The sequence below is a fragment of the Eumetopias jubatus genome, unplaced genomic scaffold (assembly GCF_037043125.1).
Source record: "Eumetopias jubatus isolate StellerSeaLion01/CBP00866 unplaced genomic scaffold, mEumJub1_p1.0 scaffold_8, whole genome shotgun sequence".
NCBI classification, from domain to species: domain Eukaryota; kingdom Metazoa; phylum Chordata; class Mammalia; order Carnivora; family Otariidae; genus Eumetopias; species Eumetopias jubatus.
In genome coordinates, this window is record NW_028274814.1 from 34,015,026 (window position 1) to 34,042,211 (window position 27,186).

General features: G+C 53.5%; 1 protein-coding gene across 1 annotated transcript in view; it reads left to right on the forward strand.

Annotated features, from left to right (window-relative positions):
• Window positions 1-27,186, forward strand: part of ADARB2 (adenosine deaminase RNA specific B2 (inactive)) — a 403,986-nt gene that overhangs the window by 360,054 nt on the left and 16,746 nt on the right. Inside the window, exons 5-7 of the mRNA XM_028114708.2 lie at window positions 4,581-4,749; window positions 5,700-5,851; window positions 14,040-14,208. Of these exons, the coding sequence (XP_027970509.1) occupies window positions 4,581-4,749; window positions 5,700-5,851; window positions 14,040-14,208 (490 nt within the window). The remainder of the gene's footprint in view (window positions 1-4,580; window positions 4,750-5,699; window positions 5,852-14,039; window positions 14,209-27,186) is intronic.

A 27,186-nucleotide genomic window follows, 5' to 3' on the forward strand; every position in this document is an offset into this window, starting at 1 on the left:
AACCCAAGTCCACAGTTTGCACTCTTGGTGTCAAACATTCTCTGGGTTTGGACAGATGTATAAGGACACGGACCCAGATTCCAGTGTCACACAGAGCAGCTTCACGGCCCCGAGAACCTCTGTGCTTTGTCTCTCCACTGCTGCCCCCACCCCCGGAAAACACTCCTCTTTTCTTATCTCCGTAGTTCCACCTTTCCCAGAATGCCATCCAGCTATGCGGGCCTTGCCTTATTGGCGTCCTTCACTGAGTGATCTGCATCCAAGCTTCCTCCATGTCTCTTCATTGTTTGATGGCTCCGTTCTTTTTATCACTGAATAATATTCCATTGTCTGGATGGACCACAGTTCATTTATCCACCACCTGCTGGGGGACATGCTTCTGAGTTCGGGTGATTATGAATAAAGATGCAGCTCTTCATGCGTTTGCATCAACACCTTTGATCCACCTGTTACCTATGCTGGTGCACAGTAAAGATGCAGTTTTGTTTTTCAGAGGGCTCTTCAGTTACTGGATAGCTCTAATGGGATAGTGACTCCAGTGTCTCCAAAGCACAGGTTTGAGATGTCAGCACCTCTATCCTGCAGTAAATTCCTTTCTGACTTTGGGTCAGTTCCTGGACTCTCTGCTTTGTTCCCCTGTTAGGACTTCCTGCGTCAGAACCATGGCAATTTGCTATTGAGCCCTTGTAACCTGCTTGATGTCTACTGGGCTTCGTGCCCTGCTATTGGTCTTCTCTCCCAGAACTTCCTGGGTTACCCACAAAAATCAGCTTGTGTGGTTCAAAAATAAAGCAAAACTAAACTTTTCAACCAGGTTTTCTTGGTCAAAAACAAGCCCCCGTGCTGTTCCTACTAGAATCATATGAACCTTATCAATCACTGTAGAGAAGGTTCCAGACATCAAATCTTTCCGTCCAAGAAGGTGCAACATCCATGTGTTCGAGTTTTGTTGGTGTCTTTCGGGGGGAGTAAATGTTTTATTCATTTCTCGTCTTGATCGTTTCTTGTTAAACTCATTCCTGTTACCTTGTTTGCTTCAGTAAATGGAGCTGTTTGTCCTTTACGGTTTCTCACGAGCTGTTGTGGGTACACACGGAAGCTACTGATTTCTGTATATTAACTTGTACCCCATCACCTTACCGACCGTCCTATTATTTCTAGCAGTACACTCCGACTGGATCCTCCAGAGGTTTCCACATCCACGGTCACAGTGCCTTCTGCAGCGACACTGTTCCTTCTCCGTTCCAATTGCTCTGTCTCCATTTTCCTTCTCTTGTTGTGTTGGCTAATAGCTTCGGTGAATATTAAGTAATGGAGTCACCGTGGGCATTCCTGCCGTGTTCCTGAGCACCGCAGACGTCCCTCTAGTGTTCAAGCCGCTGGGGGCTTGCGTGTATACACCTGTCATGTGTGTGTGTACCTCTCCGTACATATGCGTGTGTCCCTGTGTGTCTACCCCTCTCTATGTGTGTGTGTAACATCACATTGGAAAAATACAACTATTTCATTTATTGAGTTTTTATCAAAACAGTTGTTGGACTTTGTCAGATGTCTTCTAAGTGTCTGTAATTATAATCATATTTTTGTACTGCACTTTAATTGAATCGAATCCACTTTTGCATTTCCATAATAAACCCCCCCTTGTAGTGATTACTGTATTGGTCCTTTCCTCCAGTGCTCGGTGGTTAGTATTTGATTTAGAATCTCTGGTATCTATAACTGAGGCTACCTGTTTTCCTTCTGTGCATTCTCAGTCAGGCGGATAGATCAGTAACAGGCATTTCGTGATAAAAACAATTTGAGGCTTTCCTTGTCTTCGTGTGCTCCGGGACACTTTATAAATAGCCTTGAAATCAGCTGCTGCTTCAAGGTTGGTAGAATTCTCCCACAAAACTGACTGGGCCTGGGGCTTTGCAGAAGGGGGTCTCTGATCACGTTTTCTATTCGTTCCACAGAAGTCAGTAGGGCCGTGTTTCCTGGGACACTGTTGCTCATGCTGTCCTTCGGCCACACCCCCGGAACCCCATAACCAGAGTCCCGTGCGGGGTCGCACTTCATGGGGGCTGGTGCGGCCGGGGCCACAGCGCCGCTGGGGGAGCAGCTCCACACCTGCCCGCAAGCACATGGCGCCTGTGGCCCCCGCATCCTGCAGAGTGTTCTCCCAGATCAGCCTGAGGCCAGACTCACGACACCTCCTCTTTGGCTTCTTCCATCATCCTCCCCGCCATCCGGGGGCCCCGGCTCTGGCCAGCTTGTCCAGAGCCCGTGCACGCAGTTCCCCCCCACCCCTTCGTCCCAGCGACAGTCTGTGCACAGACTTACGCGGTAGTCATCACGCAATACCTTATTTTGTGGACGTTTCTGTCTCTGAGCCATCTCTCCCAAATTCATGATAAATTCTTTGAAGGATAGGCTGCGTCACATGGCACGATGCTGACAATAGGTGAGACTAACAGAAAGCAAATAAGCAAATAATGCATCTCTTGGGCCTCATAACTGTGCTGAATACGGCAGAGCCCAGAGTCCAGAGGAGCTGAGGATTAATGAAGGGTGAAGGGACAGCAGTTTCCGTTTCTACAGCTCCGATTTCCACAGAATTAAGAGAGGAGCATCAGACCAGCCCTTGGGAGAAATAGTTCTCTGCTGCTAAGTTATCCTGCACATGCACCAGACATCTGAATATTGAAAAACTGCAAGGAAACAATTATAAATGTTACTTCCCATTACTCTAAATACCCGCTTTAATTAAGCTGGAATCCACAAAGCACAGAGCAGGGTATAAGCACCTCTTACTCGTACGGTGTTTGGGCCAGAGGTCACTGAGGTCCCTTGGGCTGGACTCTGAGTGTTTATAGGGGCCCCGGAACAGTGGAGGGTGAGCTTGGGGCAGGAATGCCAAGCTCCAGGCCTTGCCTCCACGCCCAGACTCCAGGTATGAGCCGGCTGCAGTCATCTTCCCCTCACAGGACAAAGAATAACCTGAGATCGTGGTCTCCTGGGGTATCCCTAAACACCACATTTTAGAGTCATGAGTCTGGGGTTCGTTCTGAAGGTTTCTTTGGTTTCGTTTGTCTTCCCTTCTTGCAGAGAATGTTGTTTTTGTTGCCGAGATTCCTTGGATCATGGTCAGAATGAGCACCATCTGGTGTACGTAAATCATGGGGTCTCCACTGTGTGAAGGACCCATCAGCTCCTGGCCTCAGCATGGATCCGCGGTGGGAAAGGGGAACTCGGGGGCCACGGTGGGGAGGCATGCCCAGGCAGCAGTGAACACTGCCCCATTCGATGGCTAGGAACCTGGGCGCAGAGAAAGGGTCAGAAAACCACCCCATTAGTGTGACCTCAAAACCCTCTGCTCTTACATATAAAAAGAGCATTCAAAATCACAACAGCTCGGCGCGCCCAGTGAGTTTATCTCTTCTGTGGGTCACATGGGACAGCCACAAGCTAACACAAGCCTGGCTTCCTAGTTCTCCCCTCAGCCCCAGGAAGACAGCTGTCTGGGGCTCGCAGGGCCTGGGAAAGGGCTGTGCGGACCCTGACAGGAGAGGAGGAAGGAGCTGTGTGGGCTGTGACGGAGCCCCTGCTTCTTGGCTCCCACCTGTGCTGCCGCTCTTTAGGGAAAACAGAAAGCCTCGTGGCGCTGAATCAGAACAGCACACATTTTCACTGCAGTCTGTGATGGGCACTGTCATGCACGGGCCTTCAGTTTTGGGAAGCAGAATCTGCAGCAGAGGCCAGGACCAGGGGGGCTCCCACTTCTGTGCTGAGTCTGGGGAGAGGGCAGCCCGAGCAGACACCCCCGGCCCCCATCCATGAGATGCACCTCTGCCAAGGGACGCACCAGGGCCGGGCACTGTGCCGCACGCGAGTGCCGGTGGTCCTGCTGTCCGGCCAGCTCGCCTTCAGGGCCCTCCGGCCTCAAGGCCCAGACTGCTGAGCCTGTGACACAGGCACCTACACGTCCTGCAGGCCCTGAGCTGGGGACGTGCTCCAGCTTCAGGGCAAAGGGGTAGAGGGCCCAGTGCTGGGGGGCATAGAGACGGGCCTCCTCAAAGGACCCAGATGTCGGTTCAGCTCCTGCCCATGGTCCCAGGTGTCTTGTCTCAAGTCCTGAGTGGCGGCTCCAGGGTAAACGTGCACGGGGATGGGGGCCGGCCTGGGGCCTGTTCTCACGGGAGTCCCCGCCTAGCTCAGGCCTCCACCCCCGTCCTGCCTGCACACGGCATGCTTCCATCAGCAAAACTTTCTAAGGATGCAACTCTCTTCCCACGGGACGAGGGGGAGGTGGTTGCAGGATTTCCGGGGTTTGTCCCAGCGGTCACAGCCTGGCCAGGCTCAGGGCTCTGCTCCCCGCTTTCAGAACCACAGCCTGACACCCAGCAGCCCGCCCAGTCTCCCCCGCCCGGTGGGCACTGCACTGCTCCTGCTGGTGTGTTTGGTGGCAAGCTGCACCTCTCGCCACGTTCACCGGCGAACATCGAGTCTCCCGGTGTGGGAGGGCTGGGGTCTCCGGGCTCGGAGCAGGGAGAGCAGACTCACTCCCACGCAGGTGGTCTGATGCCTTCTCTGTCCCCCAGGCTTGGACGTCAGGCAGGCGCAGGTCATCGTTCTGTCCTCGGGGACCAAGTGCATCAGCGGAGAGCACATCAGTGACCAGGGGCTGGTGGTCAACGACTGCCACGCGGAGATCGTAGCCAGGAGAGCGCTGGTCCACTTCCTGTACACACAGCTGGAGCTGCACCTGAGGTAACTGTGCCTGGACGCCCGAGCTCGGGACACAGGCTGCTCCTGGTCCGTACAGGACGGCGACCGCAGGGCAGTCCCAGGGCACACGGGCAGACTCCCGTCCAAGCGAGGCTCCGTTCCCTCAGCTGACTTTGCGTGAGCCCCGCGGCCAGCAGCAGCCCAGCACACAGGCCTCCATCAGCTCTGGGCCTGCCAAGGGTGCCAGGGATGGGGTGTGGGTCTCCCAAACGCGCCCAACGGTTCTCTCTCCTAAACACCCAACTCACAGCTCCAGGCTGACACGTACCGTGGTGTGGGGCCCGGGAGCAGAGCAGGGAGGCAGACAGGCTGGGGGTGAGCCTCGGGGTTTCCCGGGGGGAATGTCTGCACTGCTGCCCATGTGATCACAGGACCCGGCAACAGAACCCGTCACCAATGGGGCAGAACGGGGACAGCAGCGAGCAGCAGGAAGCCTGTGCGCAGCGGACATGGCCTCCTGCCCTCGGGCTGGGGCTTCCAAGGGCAGAGGCCTGGGCCCATCACAGGCTGGGGGAGCAGGCACACCACCCTGGGTCACGGCGGGTGCAGGAGGAAAGGGGGTCTCTCCAGGCGCTGGAGGCCAAGCCCTCCCCACTTTTAAAGCCATTCCTCTGACTCCTTTGCGCACAGAGCCATGAGCCCCGTGAGGCTTTATAATGCAGAGAGGGGGGTTAGCATCACCGAGGGGGCTGGCTCCGTAACAAAGGGGCCCAAGACGTAACGTTCCAGGGCATCGGGGCCTGGCCAGGTCTCCTTGCCCCGTGTCACTGCCGCCTGCCCCAGACACAGTCCTGCGGGGAGAAAGCGCCATGCAGGGGGCAACGAGAGAAATACGGGGAAGTAAGACACAAAACCAGGCAAAGGCATGGGCCCAGTGGGCGCCTTTCTGGTCGGCTCGTAAGAGGTGACCAGGACCCTCTCTTTGACCCTAGCAAGCGGCGGGAGGACTGGGAGCACTCGATATTTGAGCGGTCCAAGGACGGCGGCTACCGGCTGAGGGAAAACGTGCTATTCCATCTCTACGTGAGCACGTCCCCCTGCGGAGACGCCAGGCTCCACTCACCCTACGAGATCACCACAGACCGTAAGACACAACCCCTCTCCTCTGCCGGCCCCGTGCCAGGCCATATGTGCTGGCCATGCTCGCGCACATGACCTGGATGCCTCTGTGGTGGTCAGGAGGGTCCTCCCCCCGAAGCCCCAGCGTGAATGCCCAGATCACGGAAAGCAGGGTCGCTCCCCTTCACGTCAATCGGTCAGCAGCCCGCACCCTGGTCTGCAGAAGAGAGGGCAGGAGAACAGGACGGGAGTTACACGGAGCGCGAGCAAGTCCAAGCGGCTTTGCTCACCTTTGCTTGCAACCTTGCGGAAAATAACGCTGAGCTTGTTTATTTATGTATAACGAAGCCAGGGGTAGGTGTTGCCCCAGGGTGATGAACTCCCATGCGGAGTGCTGGGCAGGACCTGCCCTCTTGGGGGTTTGGGCAGAGCAGGTGTAAACGACAGTGCCCACCCAACATACGGGTCCAGTGACATTAGCATCTCCAGGAAGAAGGGCTGAGCTGCTCCAGAGTGCCATTAAACTGTCCTTGATATGATGCGTGCATACAACACATACCGTGCATGCATGCGCACCACACACATGCACACATACGTGCACACACACACGCAGACCCATCCCAGAAGCATGTGTACATACAACACATACCGTGCGTGTGCACCACACACATGCACACACACGCAGACCCGTCCCAGAAGCAGCACCAGGCAAACCATCTGAGGTAGGCAGTGAAACCGAGCATGTATATGATGCGGGATCTGGTCCCAGTGAAGATGCTGACTCATCCCAGGAAACCTACAGCAGACGAGACACACGCAGGGAAGGTTTATTTTTGGCCTCTGATTCCCCACCATGGAAGGCCACATTTGTGTTCTAATTACCAGTGGAAGGAAAGAAAAGTACTTTCTGAACCCCTGCTGCTCCAGGCGCTGATGAGGTAAAGAAGGTGCAGGGAAAACAGCCCTTTTAAAAAACCTACATGTATTTAACTTAGTCTATTTCTCTAACACGGTTGCAGCCTGGCCAGAAAAATCCATCCTCCTTCCTGCCACCTTTGCTCCAAGAGCACGGCTCTCCCCTCTGGAGTAACGTTTTCCTTACTATATTCCTCTGTGGCCGCTGGGGTGGATTATAACCAGCAGGCATTTCTTCCTCACAGTCTGGGGGCTGGACATCCCAGATCCAGACACCCGCAGGTCTGGTGTCTGGTGAAAGCCACAGCCTGGTTCTTGGGCGGCGTCTTCTGTGCCCTCACCGGGGGAAGGGGCGAGGGGGCTCCCTGGCGCCTCCTTCACAAAAGCACGAATCCCATCGGGAGGCCCCACCTCCTGACACCGTCCCCTTGGGGTTGGGGCTTCAACACGGGAGTTTTTGAGGGACACAAACACTCGGTCCATAGCCACACCCTATGGAAAGTTAGTGGCAGAATCAAATCGAGAGTCAAGGGAAGGGCACCCATTAACTACCAGGGGCCTTTCAGGGAGCCGCCCCAGGAGAGAGGGAGGGCTGGGCTGGCCTGGCAGGTGATGGCAGGTGCGTCCGCCCTCAAGGGCCACGCAGGGCATTCCTTCACTGTCATGTAGTCTCAGAAAGAAAAGGAAGGAGAAACAACCTGGAACGGATTCATTTTTCTTGGAGTGTTCATCAGGTTGAAACTACAAGAGCCACCTTCCCATATGAAATTGTGAAATGTGGTCCATTAGACAGCTGTTTAGAACTGTCTTTCCATTTTCGCTCAGAAGACTGGGCATCATGAAGACCCAGCCCAGGAGGCCTCAGGTCTGGGAGGGAAAGTCTGGCAGAACGTTTGGGGCCAGCCCTAATTTACCTCGTTTACCGGCTTCCTCCTGAGGACGGGACGGCTGAGTGAGGGCGGCCCGAGCCCCGCGAGTCCCCAGAGGGGCAGTTCCGGCTCGTTGGGCCCGTGCCTCTGTGCATCCGGCACCCACGGCGGCCTCCCTGGCCCCCGATTCCAACTTGCAGAGCCAGTGGTTTAGAAAAACACACAAACACATCCTCAGATGCACCCTGGGGCTCACTTCCCAACACAGATGTCTCTTATTTCATGGTGCTTTTAAGAAGTGGCAGGTGCTGCTGGGGCAAACAAAATAAAGTGCTTTCCTCCCATTTTTACTGCAGCTATGCCAGGCAAAGTGAGATGCTGCTCCCGGGTTATTTAACCTGCTGTCCCTGGCACCCAGGAGGGGCTCTCGGTGAGTCTGTACTCGGACTCACCTCCAGGAGCACACACCACCTCCCCTTATTCGCCCAGTAAGGGTAAGAACACCACACCGCCCTCTGTGTGGAGGGCCTCCCAGAGAACCTGTGTGTTCTTCACGGGCCCAGGAGGGCTCGGACACTCAGGAATGACTCCCGCTTTAGAGAGAAGGCACTGCCACTGAGGGGGGCTCTGCGTGTCGCGCCCCCCATGGTACAGGTCTTTGCTTTGGAAGGATGGCCCACGGGGGGACTGGGACCTCTGCTCCCCCAGGCAGCACAGGCCTGTGGGCCCATCTGCTACCAGAGGTCAGGGCGTCTGCGTCCTCCATTGGAGAAACCTTGCCTCCCTGCCACAAGCCTGGCTCCATGCTCCTAAATGGAGCTCCCGGAACACAGGCCCAAAGGTCCACAGAGGCAGGTCCACCCCTGCAGCCAGCAGGAGCCCCAGTGCGGGAGCCACGACCTCCCCGGGTCCTGCACACCACCCAGCATGGCCCCTGCGGGGTGCCCATTGTGTCCGCTCATCTGTTCTCAGCCTCCTCCGCTCTGCACAAGCCCGCGTGCGCCACGGCTCTGCTCTCCAACCCCCCCACACACAGGGACACCCGTGCGAAGAAGCACACCCTCCACAGGCATGTGATGTAGCAGATCTGTAGTCAGGCCTCTGACAGACTGCATGCAGCGGAGAAAGGAGATCCCGTGCAGGGGTCTAGACCGTCCCTACAGCCCGCATCACACACCGCAGGGAACCGAATCTGACCTGGCGTTTCTAAGAGCGAACTCCTGACCGCCCACCAGCCACGGAGAGACAGTGGCCGTCCCCAGGGACCTCTGGCCCCAGCTGTCCTGGTGCTCGAAAGGCTCCCCGACTTCCCTGAGCCCACACTCCCTACGGCCCGGTCCGTGTCTGAGAGAGCACAGAGCGCAGTGCTGTGAACCGGCCTCACCTCCCTCGGATGCCTGTGGCTCAAGAAATTCTAAATTCCCCGCTTTGTTTCCTCAAAAATATTAATCTAGATAGATCATAGTTCTTCCTCCCTGGAGTCTTTCACAATGAAATCAAAACCAATCGGTCTGAGAAGTTGGGGGGTGTTGCCCATCAGCAGGCGAGCGCTCCCCTGGGCTGTCCCCGAACCTGCCTCCTCTATCAGGATCCGCCAGCAAGTCTCCACAGACGCAGTTTCCTGCTGCCTGCTCTGCCGGAGACTCTGATGTATTCGGGGTACACTGGGCTACTCCTAAAACTTCCCCAGTGATTCTGAGAATCTGACATGTTTCCAGCTACCGGATTCAAAACCCCCCAAACAGTCTCCTGCCCAGATTGGGTGTGTATCTCCTGTCAGGATAGCGAGAGTCTGGTCCAGTGCCTGCAGGGCCAGGCAGGCTCAGGGGGCAGGTGTACAAGGCTATTACTGGGGGGGACGAGCCTGCGCCATGAAGGTCCTTGGTCTTGCTGACCAGGAGCGACCCCGTTCGTTCCGGGAGGCGGACCCACAAGGATGATGCCACGTCCTGAATGGCTCTGGGCAGGCCTGGGCTGGCCCCAGACCGCTCTGAGGGGAACCGCCGTGGAAGAGAGCCCTGACAAGATCCAGGGCACGTCACTGTGGCTGAATAACCACCGTCCTCCTTCTGACTCACCAGCATCCTTAACTCAAATGCCACTTTCGTGGTGTGTCTTTTAAACAACCTGGGAAATTCATTTCTTACTGCCATTTTCCAAGATTTAACAGTGTAGTTAAAATTCTCCCCTCTACCTTCCCCCACGTGCCACGAGAAGGAGCATATGATGTTGTAGCTTAGGAGCGTGTGCTAAATGCCTCCTTCGTTCTAGGCCAGCTCCGTTCATTGTGCATTAGGGAAGTTCAAGAGATTAGACCAGAAGCACAAAGCCGGGTCTAAGGCACGCGTCCTGACAGCCCCGTCTTCAGGTCTGCCTACTGAGCCCCTGATGCTGGCACAGGATGCTAAGGTCCGTGCGCCGCGGGAGCAGGCGTCCAGATGGTCTCCGAGCTCCCACCGCTGCTGCCGCCGCAGCGTCCCACAGGTCGCACGGGACGGATGCTGTAGACGTCATTACAGGGAACAGCGGGGCGCATCACAGGTGTTCCCTGCGGGGTGCACACACCTTCTAAGACGGTCTGGAAATTAAAAGTTTATCTGGCGCTCAGATAGACTGTCTTCCGTTCCGAGGCCTTTCCTCCCATTCCCGGCTCTCCTTCCCTACAGCAATCGCTGCAGCCATGTATCACTCCTCAGACGCAGCTGTGCTCCCTCGGTGGACACCAGCAATTGCCGTTTACGTCCACCCCCTTCTGATTCTGTCCTAAAAATAAAATATTCACCTGAACAACCCTGTAAAGCATATGACCACCCTTCCTGTATCTTCACACCCGTCTTCAAAGGTCTCAGACTGATAAACACTACAATGATGAGTCTGGGAACATGGAATACTAGCAGATTAGAATATTCTCCTGGATTCAGGAGGATTCATATGCACTCGGCAGATTTCAGTGTCTCAGACCCACTGCAGCTTGTGTGGACTCAGTCCCCTGCGGCCTCTGGGTGGACCGGTGTTTGTGCTGCTTCAAGTGCCAACTTTAGCTCCCTCCCACCTCTCACAATTAGGTGAGGAAGAGCCAAGGACATGGGCTCTACCAGATTACCAGCACTCGGAACACCGCCCCCACCGGGACTGATCACGCTGTTCAGAGAGCATGCTAAGGAAGGCAGCCTGAGATGTAGCACCTCCAAAAATAAACAAGTTTCAGGAGCGCCTCATGCACCTGGCTCTTCAGGCAAAATTAATCCACCTGAAAACTTTGAGTTAACTCCTACAGACCAGTTGTTAACTCAAGCCAGGACTCCCATGTTGTCATGGCATTAACTGACTGTAGATTCTACTTCATGGAAAGTTAGTTGTGCAGAAGCAGTGGGTAGGAATTTAGAAAAGCCTTACAAGGTAACAGGCAACTTCCAGGTCTGAAAAATGGCATGATAGTTGAAGCACCAGGAGAACAACAAGGATGCCATTATTAATAGACAGAGGGCAGAACGTACCATATTCCCTGTGAAAATATCCCCCACATAGAATGGCAAGTCCCTGACACCGTGGCAAACTGTGGAAACTGAGGTGAATTGGTCCTCGACTCTCCCAGTGCTGAGGTTGATGAGACCAGTAAGACCCCACCTGCACAGTGTAAAAAGTTGGGTCCAAGCAAAGGTTTGTTCAAAGGTTTTTAGTCATATGAACTATTTTATGTTCACTGTGTCATCTTCACCATCACCACAATCATCACCATCATCACCATCACCCTCATCACCAATATCACCATCATCACCACCATCACCATCATCACCATCATCACCATCACCATCATCACCACCATCACCATCACCACCATCACACCATCACGATCATCGCCATCACCCTCATCACCACAATCACCATCATCACCATCATCACCATCGTCACCATCACCATCACCCTCATCACACCATCATCATCATCACCAGCACCACCATTATCACCATCATCACCATCATCACCACAATCACCATCATCACCACTATCACCACCAACACCATCATCACCATCACCACCATTATCACCATCATCACCATCATCACCACCATCACCATCACCACCATCACCATCATCACCGTCACCACCATCATCACCATCATCACCACAATCACCATCATCACTACCATCACCATCACCACCATCACCATCATCACCATCACCACCATTATCACCATCATCACCATCATCACTATCATCACCATCACCATCACCACCATCACCATCATCACCATCACCACCATCACCACAATCATCACCATCACCATCATCACCACCACGACCATCACCATCACCCTCATCACCACCATCATCATCAACACCATCACCACCACAATCGCCATCACCACCATCACCATCACCACCATCACCATCATCACCATCACCATCATTACCATCACCACCACCATCACCATCATCACCACAATCACCATCATCACCAACGTCACCATCATCACCATCACCACCATCATCACTGTCTTCACCACCATCACTGTCACCATCATCACCACCATCACTATCACCACCATCACCATCATCACCATCATCACCATCACCCTCATCACCATCATCACCCTCATCACCACCATCACCATCACCACCAGGATCACCAGCATCACCAGCACCATCAACATCATCATCTTCATCATTATTGTCACCATCGTCCTCATGACCACCATCATCATCACCACCATCGTCATTGTCATCATCTGATTCCTGGTGCCATTCAGAGCTACAGAGATTTGCACTCTCACCATTACCATCATGGAGCACCTCTGGCTGTGCATACCCAGGTTCAGTCTCTCATCTTGGTTCTTCCTTCTATGGATGATTCACAAATCAGTCAAAATTGGATCTCATCAAGCACCTGGTTGGTGAGGATCAAAAAGCACCCTGAACCCTTTTACAAGTTTACTTTCTGCAAGGAGTACAGCAATCTTTCTCCCTAAGACATGGATGTTAGGGACTACGGAAATGTAGTTAAAGAACTTCAGTTCCTAGAAACAAAGAAAATATACTGTCAATCATTGTGAGTCTGTAAAAGAAGGTGCACATATAAATCCACGTGTTATTATTTGATGCCTTCAGTAAGGATAAATGAGGCAGAAATCCTATCTCCACAGCTTCAAAACTTAAATAGAAACTCTTTAAAGAAAGTAGCTTTAGTACCCATCTACGTCAGCACACGCATGTAAATTTTGGAATCACTATATTAAATATCATTTGTATGCAAAGCACTTAACCATTTCCATATTCCAATATAATCCAGACTTAATGTGCAGAACTCTTTTAAAGAAAGAAAGGATAAAGACAATCTTCCCTTTGTTCATGCTAGTTCTCCAAATAACCGTAGGATGTGGGGTGCGTGCGCACGCGCTGAGGGGGGCTCTGGGAAGGAAAGCAGGAGAATATGGGATGAAGGCATGAGGGGCCCAGAGGGACCAGTTCAAAGGCTGTGTCTCGTTGTTCATCCTATAGACGCTGGTGGGAGCGGATGCCCTGATGACTGTGCATGTCTGACCTCATCCGTCCCCACAGCCTGGGAGGCGGGCACCATTATTAGCCCTAGTTTAGGGTGCAACAACCGTGTCACAGTAGTCGGAGTGACCTTTCCGAGGTTATGGAGCCCGAAAACAATGTAGCCAGGATGAAAATCTCGACTGGGATCTACAGACCCAGCCCTCAGGCCAGACCCCACCCACGGCCCTTCCAGACGGTCCAGGAACTATCTTTAGGCGGCTGAGAGAGGTACAAAGAGCAATATCTCCCAGCGCGTGGAAGGCATGGGACTCACATCTCAGGGTCTGCAAATACGGGGTTTGGAGGGCAGCCACGCTCGCTCACGGGGCTGTCTGTGCAGCCGTGTGTTCTGGCAGCGGCGACAGAGGCCCCGTGACCACGGAGCCTCGGACACTGACTGCAGGGCCCTCCCTGGAGAAGTCAGGGGCCGGTCTAGAGGGGGCGCTCTGGAGCGCAGTCCTGCACCAGCCCCTGCCCTCCGCTGGGGCACTCATCTGGGGAAGCACAGATCACAGAATCCCTCGTCCTCCTGCCGGCTCCCCACCGAGACCCTTCAAGGGGGGGCTTTTGAGGTTCCTTCTGAGATTCTATTATGGCGTGGGGAGGACTTGCACCTGGCTGGCGGCACAGGCGGACATGTTTTTTGGGCAGCACTCCAGGGACTCTCACCCCTCAGATGTGGGGTGCCCCCATCAGACCTCTTCCTGTTCCCTAAAGCCTGACGGGCCTTCTAGGAAACATGTCCGTCTGTGCCGCCAGATCACAGCTGTCCACACGCCGCCGGGGCCCCTGGAGGTGTTTCTGGGCACCTGCCCTCCTCCCACACAGCTCCAGGTGGGGACTCACGTGTCTGCACCAGCAGGCTCACGGCCACCTCTTATCTCCTAGTGAACAGCAGGAAGCCCATCGTCAGGAAGCTCCGCGGGCACCTGCGCACAAAGATCGAGTCTGGGGAAGGGACCGTCCCCGTCCGGGGCCCCAGCACAGTACAGACGTGGGACGGCGTCCTGCTGGGTGAGCAGCTCGTCACCATGTCCTGCACGGACAAGATCGCCAGGTAACAGCCCCCTTGCTCGCCTCCGCCCAGGCAGCCTGGCGGGGCTGAGTGAGGGCGGGACAGGGAAGGCGTGTGGGGAGGGACAGGGTAGGCGTGTGGGGAGACTCGTCCTATAGTTCGCGGGCCACACTCTCCACTTCACCAGCTCCACTGAGCACAGGCTGGCTGCTCCTACAGGAGAGCTGGCCTCGGTCACGTCAGGATGTCTGGCACCACCAGCCTGGCCTGCTGGTCCATCAGGAGCCCCCCACTCCTAAGCACCGCCCTGGGGGCCACCCCACTCCTTTGGGCAGCTCTCCAGGGACCCTCACCTCTCAGATGTGGGGTGCCCCCGTCAGACCTCTTCCTGTTCCCTAAAGCCTGACAGGCCTTCTAGGAAACATGTCCGCCTGTGCCGCCAGCCGGGTGCAAGTCCTCCCCACACCATAAGAGAATCTCTTCTTAGAGGGAACCTCAAAAGCCCCCCTTGAAGGGTCTCAGTGGGGAGCCGGCAGGAGGACGAGGGATTTGCAAAAAGGCATGCGGGTGCCCCTCAAAGGCACCTTCTCTTCAGGGACAGGCCCCCTTGCTCGCGACCCCACCACCACCCCGTTCCCCTGCTCCCCCAGATGCACCAGCCCCACTGGGGAGCATTCCTGTCACTTAGGTCTGGAAACCGTCCAGGGCCCCTGGTGAGCAGGGGTTTGCCCCAACACAGCCGTACATGGCTCCAAACCCACCCTGAGGGCGACAATAATAATATGCTGGCCGTGGAAAGCCTTGTTGAGAGTGAGTCAGAACGTCTTCTGGACCCTCGAATACACGTATTAATCTGTAATCTATAAACTAAAACCCCCACCCCACCCCTACTTCCAGCCACATTGCTGCCCCCAAGATCCTTGGTCTGGAGGGGCTTGGGGTTGGAACTCGCCAGAGATGAGGGGGCAGGAGGCGAGGTTACGGCGGGAGGGACGCTGAGGCTCAAGCGGGGAGTCAGAGTCCGTCCGGGGGATGGACCTGGAGGCCAGGCGGGGTGCGGAGGGCAGGGTGTCCCCACGGGGCCAGGTAAGGTGCACCCTCCCAGGCATGGTTCCCGGGCATGTGGACTCCCATGAGGCGGGACTGTCTGCCCATTTACTGTGCAAACGGCACCTCCCCTGCCCCACAGGTGTTTGCTGCCCGGCCTCGCTCACTAGCGAGATGCAGCGTTCTCCCCGGGAGGCCGAGCGCAGGGCCATCAGGGGCAGGAAGGGTGAGGCCAGGCAGAGTGAGGGGAGGCTTGGGGCCCCAGGCCACCGCAGGCCCCACACACGGGGTCCCTGCCTCCTCAGGCTTGTCGGGCTCAGGGGCAAACCGAGTGCTCCCGGGGACTCGGCAAACGGCTGCAGGAGCATTGGGGCTATCACTTCCCTGGCTCTGGCTGCCCAGGCCAGCAGCGGCAACAGGCGGGCCTAATGACGGTAACTCAAAGCACTGATTTCTGCGTCAAAGGGAAAGGCCTGGACTCGTGAAGCAGCTCATCTTTCAGAAGAAGATGCATCCCTCCTTTTTAATATTCTCATCTATTCACAAAGCAGGAAAAAAAGGGGCAATTTTCACCTAAGGGAGATTCTCTTGATGCCTGAAGATCACACTGGGTTTCTAAATTAACTCTGAGTCCCTACAAAAATGAAGTGAATTCATGCTGTAGCACTGAGATTTCATTGTCTATGGGACCTTACATGTCAACAGACAGCAAATTAAACGAGATACGGACCCCACGCGACGCTTGTTGTGGGCAGGTGTGCGCCAAAGTCAGTCACAAAATCTGGAGGAACAAAAGCCCACCTTGCGTCTCTCCAGGTTTTTCAAATGGTATCCTGGCTGAGAACGATTCTAGACAGGCTTTGAGGAAGACGGGGCATGTGTGGGGACCGCCCTGGCCGGGCCGGAAGGACACCTCTCTCTCCCTGAACTGACCGGGGAGGTAAAGGACTCCAGCCGCACGGGCAGCCTCTCTCCATGCGCCGAGCGCTGCTCCCCACGTCCGGTGGCGGGGCCCCCGAGGGCCACGCAGGGCCACCCTCATTCACTCCTCCAAGCCCTCTCCCCGCTTCCTCCTGCCCCTGTCCCCGTCTCCTCTCTGAGCACAGAGATGTGGGAGTTACATCCTCCTTCCAGGAGCCGGGAGGTGCTGGAGGACCGCCTCGGCTCCCCAGTCCCTGCAAGGCTGCTGGAGCCAGCTCAGCCACGAGAGCCCACTGTCGTCAGGCAATTCTGAGAGCAGACTGCTAAACGCAGTTGTTATTTAGAGTCAAATAACATACACTAAATAAGTTATATTAAAAATAAAGGCAAGAAAGACTCAAAACCCACCACTCCCTGACTATTGTACTATTATGTTTGGTCTTGTGTCGTATGCGAGAGGATGCACAAGATGCTGAGCTACTGCAGGCCCGGCCCCAAATCTGCGCTCAGGGCCCTCACGCCAGCCACGCGAAACTGGCCGCAGGGATGCTGTTTACAGCACGGAAATCGGCCGATGCTACAAATCCATGCCTTCGTACTGGCACACGTCAGAGTCCCACGGGTCAAGTCCCCAAGACTAGAAGTAACGTGTGTGTCGTCTCGCTCGGGACGAAGTGAGCCCACGAGGGCAGGAGCCCAACAGGCGCGTGTGTGGAGGCGGGAGGCGTGCAGACAGGGCCGCCCCCCACGCTGCCCCTCGTGGCGGTGTCCCACCCTCTCCCCGTCCCACCACGACAGGGACAGCCGCCTCGCATCTGCCCCGCCGCGCCCCTCGCCTTCCTCTGAGCCTCCAGCCTCACCTCCCTCCTGTTCCCGCATCTGCCCAAAACCGACCACGCGGTCATCACACGGCTGGTCCTCCTCACCTTACAAGGGAAACCCCTGCACCCAGCATCCCTCCACCGGTGCTTACATGCTTCCTTTCTAACCCAGATTCCCCGGGGTAACTATGTGCGCTCACCCCCGGCCACCGCCGAGGGCATCTGGCTTCCGCTTGGGCAAGCTCATCCCCACGGAGGCCAACACGTCACCGGTGGGTCCCGCGGGGCTGCCCACTCTTCCTGCTCACCCTGTCTGCCCCCCCCACCTGGGGCACTGCATCACAGGGGTGCTCGCAGGACAAACAGGCAGAGAGGTGGGCAGGTGGACGGAGGCACCCCGGCATCTGTGCGGGGACGTTTGTGAAGCAGACGGGGAGCAGGTAATGGGTGCCGGCAGGGGCTGCTGAGGACAGTTGTTAGTGAATAACCAGAAACTCACGGCAGTCACTGCAGGAAAAAGGCAGGGAAGACACGGGGCCGTCCTGGACTCACCGACCATCCCCCTGATGAGATGCCACATGCTCAGCTTCTGTGCCCCCCACACGGCACACACAGGTGCATCCCATCAGCGAGCAGGAAATGCTGAGCGAACGGAACCTGCTCTGCGGCCATGGCGTCACACGTGAGGGGCACAGCACAGGGGCCCCAGTGGGACCCAGAAACTGAAGGCCTGCCTCCTTCCAACAACCCACAGAGACGGCTTGGCAGACCCAGGGATGCAGCCTCTGCCAGGCCCTCACTCTGCCCTCGGCTGCCAAAGCTAAGGCCTATCTGTGCCGCCTGTAAACCGTAGGGAGGCGTCCGAGCCAACTCTCACCATGGACTCTCTTCCCGAGGGACCACCCAAGGGTCTTACCCCAGATACTGCTAGGACCCACAAACCACGTCCACGTGAACTTTCTCTATGAACAGATGCAATTTTATTTGAGCAGCTGACCTCACCACCTAGCGCATGTGACTTTTATGTATTTAGATGAAAATAAATGAATAAACTTGTATCTTTAATTAAGGTAGAGGAAGCGCATCCATGAGACATATTTGTACTTCTCTTTGCAAATCCCCCTCGATATCCGTGAATAATGAAGGGGAGCAGGCTCTATCCAAAGATCTGAACAATCAACACAGCTCCATTATTTCCCTCCCAGAGATCAAAAGCAATACAGAGGTGTCACTGTTTGGATCAAGGACACCCACGCAATATAAATTAGAGCCCCACAGATGTTCTCAGTACGATTCCATGAATAACAATTGGTATCGTTTTACGTCAGTGGTGAGATGGTGTAAAGACAGGTTTCCAGCAAAACATGTTACAGAAAGCTTGAAATTTTTACAGTGGTTTAAAATGAGCCGTAAAACATCATGAACAGCCTTCCTGGATTCCAGCCACTGGATAACTCCTCACATTTCCTTCCTATCCCTCCAGTTCCTCTTCCCAGCCCCCCAGCCTCAGCGTCTGGCATCCCCGCGGCCCCGAGGCAGCAGTGGGCCCGTCTGTGGGGAGCAGGGAGCCAGGCGACAGACTGCGGCAGTCAGGGATGCCCGCTGAAGACAAGCGCCTCACTACAAAGAAGGTCAAGCCCTCCAACGGCCGGTGGTACCGTGTCTTGCGGGAGAGCGTCTGTCTCTCTGGGAACCGCGAGACGAACGCAGTGCTCTCGTCACAAGCGAAGCTCGGCCCTCATGCAGAGGCGGGAGATGCTCAAGCACTCTGCTCTCTTGCCACAGGCCACTCTCCTCCCCCAGGAGGACGATTCAGGGCTGTCACCCAGCCTGGTCCCCCACCCACCTGAAACACCATCTCGGCGGCCCCCTCTGGGATCCGAGGCTTTGTGACAGGTGGACGTGCTCAGCGTGTGAGGGCGGGACCCTGCCACGCATCACCTTGAGATGGCCCACCTGTCTCTGCACAAATTATGGGCACGCCCTGGGCCCTCTCCAAGATTCCGGAACACACTGCCGGGCTTGGCAGATGCCCACTGACGTGACACTCACATAGCCACTCTGAGACATGAAGGGGCATTCAGCGGGCACCCAGAAGCAACGGACCTAAGTCCAGCCATGTGACAGGACAACAGACTTGGGAGCACGGGAGGCTCTCCACCAGCACCTGTCGGTGGCCCTGCTCTGCAGAGAAGAGAACGGGAGAGGGAGGCCTGGCCAGCAGGTGCCTGTACCCGACAGGAGGACTGTGAGGCCCCTCCGCCCACAGTCAGGAGGGTAACTGCAGGGTGGCACCGGGCACACTTGGAGAGTGAGCAGAAACCGCACAGGCTGGGTGGCTGGCTAGGCCAGACCCAGGACACAGAGAGCATGGACAGAGGCCCCAGTTACAGAGGCAGACCTGGTTTCCTAAGTAAGTCAAGGGGACTGTCCAAGGTAAACCGGCAGCTTGGCGACGTCACTGTCATTAAACTCCTGTCAAAGATGTGGGACCTGCGGCTTGAGAAGCCTATGCTCTGGGAGGCACGCTGCCCGACTTAGCCCAGCTATCCAAGTCAGCATCCTTGAAGGCTTCGTTCAGAACGCGGGTGGCTCCCTCCACTGCCTGACCAAGGTCACGCACGGCTCCGTTTGGAAGCAGCGCCTGGGGCGTCCTGGGCAGCGGGAGGTCAGAGGTGCCCAAAGCCGGGAAGCCAAACAGAGCATCCTGCATCACAGCGAACTCTTCGCTGCCTGTGGATGGGGAAAGACACCCCAGAGCCTCGGAGTGGGGACACACGGGCTAAATTTTTTCTCCCTAAAAATAATTTTGACATTAAACTTAGCACAAAACAAAATCTGGTCTCTTTTGTTAGGAACAGAGTCCTCAGTCACCAGGAAAATTCTTGGATCATCAAAGTCTTTTGAAAAAGTGAAGTCATTTCTCTGTAGATTCTGCAGAAATCTGTCTTGAAGATAAAAGCCAGTCCTGGTGGCCCAGTCGGGGAGAGTCAGTCCCTTGTGGGTGAACTGGTCTCGCACCAAAAACCAAACCAAACCGCGAGGTTCCCCACGGTGGGCAACCCGGGATGCCCCAATGCTGTGGGTCTGCTGCCTCCAGACGCAGGCAGCAATTGAGCAAGAATCAAGAGACCACCCAGTCCCGCCCCTCCTGCCGAAGAAGAGCTCAGGGAGTGCAGTCGTGCGGATGGGGGCTCCCCCATTACTGCAGGATACGAGATATGGGGAAAAGGTGGAAAGCAGAAAAGAAACAACTAGCAATACCCCAGCAGTGACAGACAACAGCGGCCGGCCACCGTCTGCTCCTCCAGTACTCAGACCTCACTGGGCGGCGGCGCGCTTGCAATCCCTACGGCACGCGGTGCGCAGAGCCTTCAGGGCCCGTGGAGCTCAGGTCTTAGAGCGATCCATCGGCACAGTCCCCTGCTGCTGGGCATCCAGGATGTTCCCACCTCAGAGCTACTGTGAATGATGGACCCCATGATGTCCTCACACAAAAGCTCTGTACCCGGATGTGCTCTCCTACGTGGGCCACAGAGCCTACCCATGGTAGAGGGTAAATGAGACAGGGTGGGATCTCCCGATGGGCCACAGCAGATGCACCGGGCCCCCAAAACGGTATGTCCATGTCCTCACAGCCAGAACCTGCAAAAGTGCGCTTACGTGTGGGCACTCAGCTAAGCACGAAGGAGGATTCCAGTTGGCTCCGAATGCAGCCACGTGTACCCTTGTAAGAGGCGGGGGGACAAGGAGGTGATGTGTCTACACGAGGAACACCAGGGAAGGCCGGCCAGCAGCCACCTGAAGATCAGAGAGAGGCCTGGTCCAGCTTCCCCAGAGCCTCCGGACAAAGCACAGTCCTGCCCACACCTTGACCTCAAACTCTGGTCTCCGGGACCTTGAGAAAATTCGTGACTATTATTTCAAGCCCCCGGTTTGTGGTGTGTGCCATCATGGCCCCAGGAGACCAGTACAACCAGGTAAGAGGTGGTGCTCCCTTAGCCCAACTTGTGTGGTCTTTGGAAAATTACGGAACCAGATAAAGTCATAGTAAAATCAATCCCCACAACGCAACCACCAATATCCCCCTGGTGAAGACTGAGCGTCAGGACAGAGACAGAGACATTTCATGGCGTCCGTGACAGTCAACCTTCAGCACCACAAACTGAGTGCTCCAAAGAGCACTCCGATTTCTCTTCAGAAAGATGAAACAGAGCAGATGCACCACTGCGTGAGACAAGGAGAGGCTGGCCGCTAACAGCACTGTCCCGGCCCACTTTCCTGAATGCGGGGTCTGCTTTTCCCCCTGTGGGACGCCCGTCCCCACGCTCTCCCACGGGTGAACGCAGTCTCCTGGAAGGAGGGGAAACCAAAGCAGTGCTCTCTGCCTTTGCTTCTAAGAATCAAATTTGAGGGGCACATAAAAATCTAAATCTTCTGGAACTAATGTTCCTTTAGATATGGTTTCTAATTTTAAGTACCTGAGCTTGATTATTGATCGCAATGTGGCTTTAAATGAACAGATTAAAACTTTCTCCATAAAAATGAACTGTAAAAAATTATAGCTCTTCTCCGGAGAGTAAGGCACTGTCTGACTTCTAAACTTGGAAGTCTGGTGGGCCCCACAGGAGATGATACCTTGGTCCACGGAAAGCAAAGGAGTCGGTGAAGTGGCCACGTGAGGTAAGGCCACAGACATCTCATGAACGGTACGGTGTCGGCCGAACATGTTGGGGGTCCGATGACGGGACCAAGGGGAAGGAGACCGTGTCTGGGGACTTGAGAAGAGATGGTCTGGAGTGCAGGTCTGGGCAGAAAGAGCCCGTGGGGCACACACAGCGGCCGGAGCTTTACCTTATGGTTTCCATCTTCACCAAAGGGATGAAAGGCATTCCCTAGAGTAACTTTGTGTGATGTTTGTCCCCCAGGAACCAAGAGGCCAAATGCAGCCCCTCTTGGGAGAGCCATGGGGCCGAGAGCTCTGAGAGTCAGCCAGAGCCCGGAGCTGGCAATGGGGGGACTTCCACTGGAAACCCCACGCACCCTAGAAATGGCAGCCCCCAGGTGCAGGATACAGACCGTTACACTGTAACAGTCTGTCAGGGGCAGATGCAACCAGAAATGTCGGGCCAAGAGAGGGCACTTCCCAGGTAGGCTTCGGAGAACAGAGATGAGACAGTGTGTTAAGCGGAAGTAATTTCTTTCAGCTGAAAATAACCAGAAGCGGCAGGACATCGTCCTGACCCCAACCCAACTGCCAGGGCACCTGTGCCCCCAGCTTCTACAGTCACTGCCGACGTCCAGGGGACTCTGATCGCCATGACATACACGGACGTCCCGAGGAGTTACCAGTAGCCAAAGGTCACCTCAGAGAAGGCAGTGGACTCCACGAGTCGTCCACTGTATGTAACAACTGTCCCAAAATGTAGTGGCCTGAAACAAACCACGTGTTCTGCGTGCACACCTTCTGTGTGTGCGGGCTTGATCAGGAGTCTCATTTAAGCTCCGCGCGGCGCCCGCTCAGGCAGCCCCTGGGGCCCGGGGCCACTTTCTGGACGGCACGCTCACACGGCTGGCCAGTTGGGTGTCGACTGTCAGCTAGGAGCTCAGCCAAGCCGTGCGCTGAGGCCAGGTTTCCCTTCATGGACTGATTGGCTGGGATCCCAAACGAGGTGGCAGCATGCGCGAGGGCAGAGGGACAGCACACGTGGTTTCCACGGCAGTGGTGAGCACCCCACCTCGACTGCCCCACGGCCTCTGAGGCGAGTGAGCAGAGGGGGCCCGCAGGAGAGCAGTCGGGGGAGTGAGCGGTGCGGACGAGGAAGGTGACCGCGCCCCCCGTGGTCAGGCAGGCTGCGGGCGGTCATAGCCACACTCTTCTGCAGACAGACCGTAATTTATTTAACCAAAACCTAGTAAGAGGCCATTAGATGATTTCAGGCCTTTCATTTTGTTTTGCTCACTTTGTAACAGCAAACAATCCTCTAGTGACTCTGCTTGTACATATATCCCGCCATTTGACTGAGAGTCTATCTTTCAGATCTCACTCAGTAAAATTACTGAGTAAAAGGGTTAATGGTCTGGTCCTTTCTCTTTTGTTTGGAGGGGCCCCATCAGCAGACTGGAAATGGGATGGGCCATTTGTGCGGGAATGTCTCTGACTTGGCATGATTACCCGTCTTGGTCAAAAGGTGGGAGAAGAAGGTCTGAGACTGGGGACAGGCGAGGCTATACAGGGGGAGGTCAACCCCCAGACCGGTAGGAGATAAAATCCTCTCCTGCAGACCTTTGAAATGACTGCAGAAGCAGATACTACTATTATGACCACACACTCAGCACGGAGACCCACCGTTCTAAGTTTAGCAGCATGAGAATCACCTGGATGTCTTGTTGAAACGCCCTCTGCCAGCCCTGAGTTTCTGACTCAGTAGGTCTGAGGTGGGGCCCAGACTGTGCATCTCTATCAAGTCCCAGGTGATGCAGATACAGCTGGTCCGGGCACCACACTTTGAGGACCACTGCTGTAGACTGTTGTCCAGGGTAGCAGCAAAGTGGTCAAAGGGAATGCAGCTAACTGGTGTCAGGATTGGGATTTGACTTGAGTTTCTGACTCCAAAATCTGTGCCGACTGCCTTACGGCAGAAGGTTCCCACCCTGGCTCACATCGGAATCACTTGCAGCATTGGAAAGGTGGATACCAGGCTGCACCCTGGACCCATGACATCAGAGTCTGGGGTACCTGGCACCAAAAGATTCTCAGAGCCCCCCACATGAGCCCAGTGTGCACCAAAGCTGGAAACCACTCCTAGGCTGCAACGCTGGAGTCATTCCGGCAGGATGGGGAACACTGGTTCTCTATCAGGCTTCCTGCCCCCCAGTTTGGACTTCACAGATGGAGCAGTCTGGGGATTTATCCCAGTTGGGTATGGCTATACTTTCAGATAATGGGCAAATTTTCCTACAGATGAAGAAAAAAGTGAAGTAAGTATGTATCCCCACCCACTTTATGGAGATGTAACTGACATAGAGTATTATGTAAGTTTGTGTAGAAAGTGTTGCTGATACATTTACATATTGCAACATGATTACCACCGAAGCTTTAGCTAACACCACCAGCAGGTCACATAGTTACCATTTCTTTTTTGTGGTGAGAACCTTCAAGATCTACTCCTAGCAATTTCCAAGTATATAATACAGTATTATTAAATATAGTCTCCATGCTATAATTTGATACCCAAACTAATCTTTCTTATAATTGAAAATTCGTATGCTTTAGCCAACATCTCCCTAGTTCCCCCACGCCCTTCAGCCCCTGGTAACCACCACTCTACTCTGTTTCTATGAGTTCAGCTTTTCTATATTTCACTTAGAAGTGAGATCATACAGTATTTGTCTCTGTCTGACTTATTTCACTTAGGATAATACCTTCAAGATTCATCCAAGTTATCACCTGGAATCAGGTCTTACATTCAAGTCTTTAATCCATTTCAAGTTTATTTTTGTGTATGGTGTGAGAAAGAGGTCCAGTTTCATTCTTCTGCACGTGGCTGTCCAGTTTTCCCAACACCATTTGTTGAAGAGACTATCCTTACCCCACTGTATATTCTTAGATCCGTTGTTGTACATTAATTGACCATATAAGCACGGGTTTATTTCTGGGCTCTAGTCTGTTCCATTGATCTAGTGTCTGTTTCTATGCCAACTAAGTATATATTTTGATGGCACTTGAAGACTGTACCATAGACTTCACTGTAATTTAGGAGAGTTACATCACCCTGAAGGGCCACATCAAGGTGGCAAAAACAATAGACAAGAATCCCAACTGTCCAAAACATAATGGAAATCGCTGTCCCTGTCTTATGTGCCAGGGGCACACTGGTAGTGGCCATCTGAGGTAGGGCTCACCCCGTGACTATTTCTGCTCATCCTGAGAGGCCAAGATTCAAACTGAGCAAGGAGATTGCATCTCTTGGTTAAAGAAAGGCAGCTTTTCTCCAAGATTTCTCCTCTACGTATCTTTGGTATTTCTGTGATTGACAAACAGACAGAAATATATTTATTAAGGGATTATCTATATTGAAAACCAGACATGGGATTTTTTTTTTCCTCTGTCAACATTGCAGAAATATCAGCTGTTTGAACAAAAGGAGAGAGGTATTTTCATTCAATCCTGAACACTGAAAATTCCCCAGTTTATATTCAGGAAGACATTTGGTTTTATTGATCATGTTAGCTGAATAAGTTTAAACTCCTATAGCCAGACAAGGAGAAGGTTGATTTTCTCTTTATTATAAAGGTTATTAAGAGGAAGCCAGATATAGAAGTTATTTGTTTTTAGACAATCCCACAGAATCAGAACCACTCAAATACATTCCAGAAGTTTTGTTCAAAGCCAACACCTGAATGGCCTAAAGAACAGTGCTGTCTCTTCTAGGAATACTAATTTTATTGTTCAAGACTTGGCATACTTCGGGCGAGTGCTTTGTTATTGATGGCGGAAATGTCCATTTCTTTGCTTGTAAAAAGTCACACTTCACTAATGGTCAGAGATAGAACAGATGCACCTGGGCTGCCTGCATCGCAGAGCCCTTGGCCACTGATGGTAACTTAGCATCGTCCCTGCAGACTGACTGTGTCAGTGACTTTCGCTGCAAGAGCACCTGTGTTCATCCACACATGCAAACACAAGGAAGCCCGCACGTGCACCAGGAATCAAGTGTGCACTTAAAAACCAATACCAAACACTTTCATAGCGAAAGAGACTTACCGCTAACTTGCTCTTTCTCTTTTTCTTGGTGTAATTTCCCAGTTTCTTCAAATCCAACAAGGAGGTATCCAAAATACTAGAGGAAGTGACTTTGTTGGGTTTTTCCTCACTTTTTAGTGCTGCCTGGAAATACTGGTCTCATATTTAAGGGAAGGAACCCAATCCCTCAATCACCACTCAAAAACATCGGCGTTCCTTCCACAAAAAGCTCACATACCAAAAAAGTCCTCTCCGGGATTTTGTTGAAATTCTGTACTTCATCATCGAGAAGTGAGGGACAGGCAGCCTCCTGAGCACCCCAGTCGGCCTGTCAGCTGATACCGTCGGGTACGAGTGAAAGTCTGGGTGGGGCGTATCACCAAGTGACAGGTCCCTACAACCAGTGAGAAGTTCTTGTGTTGCTTTCAGCAAGTCCACTCCTTCAAAACTTTTTGACATTTACTTTGGTAAAATCAAATATATATATACATATAAATCTCCAAAGGACAGCAGTTTCAGTCCTTTCTGAAAGAAATGATGTGACTTACAGAAATGACCGTAATTATTTTTTAAGTGAAGTTATGCAAATCTGATAGACTAAAGTAAATGTTTCATAAAACCAATGACTGTTTAAATTGTAGGACTAAATTGTTTGTATATAAATATTACCTTTTATATTCCATTTGAGTTTTATGTAGATGAACACATTACTTTAATGACCTGCGTTTGTGGAGAGAGTGGAGACTCGCTCTCTCGATTCTCGCCCGCCAGATGGTTGCCTTTTCTTGCATGAGATTAAAACATGTCTCCCATTCACCGCAATGCTTCTGAGGCAAATTAATATCGCCAGCTAAATTGCTTGTGTTTTCGGAATAAAATTTAAAGAGAACTTTTTAAAGCAATTGGTGTTGCAGGTTCCCAGAGCAGATTGCTCTCCAGGTAGGGCATGCTGGTTTTAAACATTCAGTAATTAATGGAAAGGATTCTGTGTTAATTGACTGCTTCAGGAAAGGGAAATATGATTCCTTATTAATCATGAAAAGAAATGTACGGCATGGAAGCACCACAATGATTGCCCTAACAGTGGAGAAACGTTAATTAATGAAAAGAACAATGATGTAGGAAATTAGCTGCATAATGTTCGCTGCTGATGGAGGCTGGGTTTTTAAACACGTTATTTACAGTGGGGGGAAACCACGAAATGTTGCCTCAAACAGATGCATGTAACCTTGTACCACCCAAGTTTAGGGGGAAAAACAATCTTAAAATGCTGCTGTCATCTTTGCTTGCAGAAGCAAAAACACTTGCCCAGGGCTCTATTTCTTTCAGAGAAGGACGGCCTTGTCCTTCATGTCGGATCTGGGTTTCTAAAATCAAAATCTTCCTGGGAGCAAAACAGGGTCACTTATTAATGTCATTTAATGACACAGCAGGTCATTCTGACTGCTGAGGACAAAAGAAGAAGAAAGTATTCTTCCCCAAAGT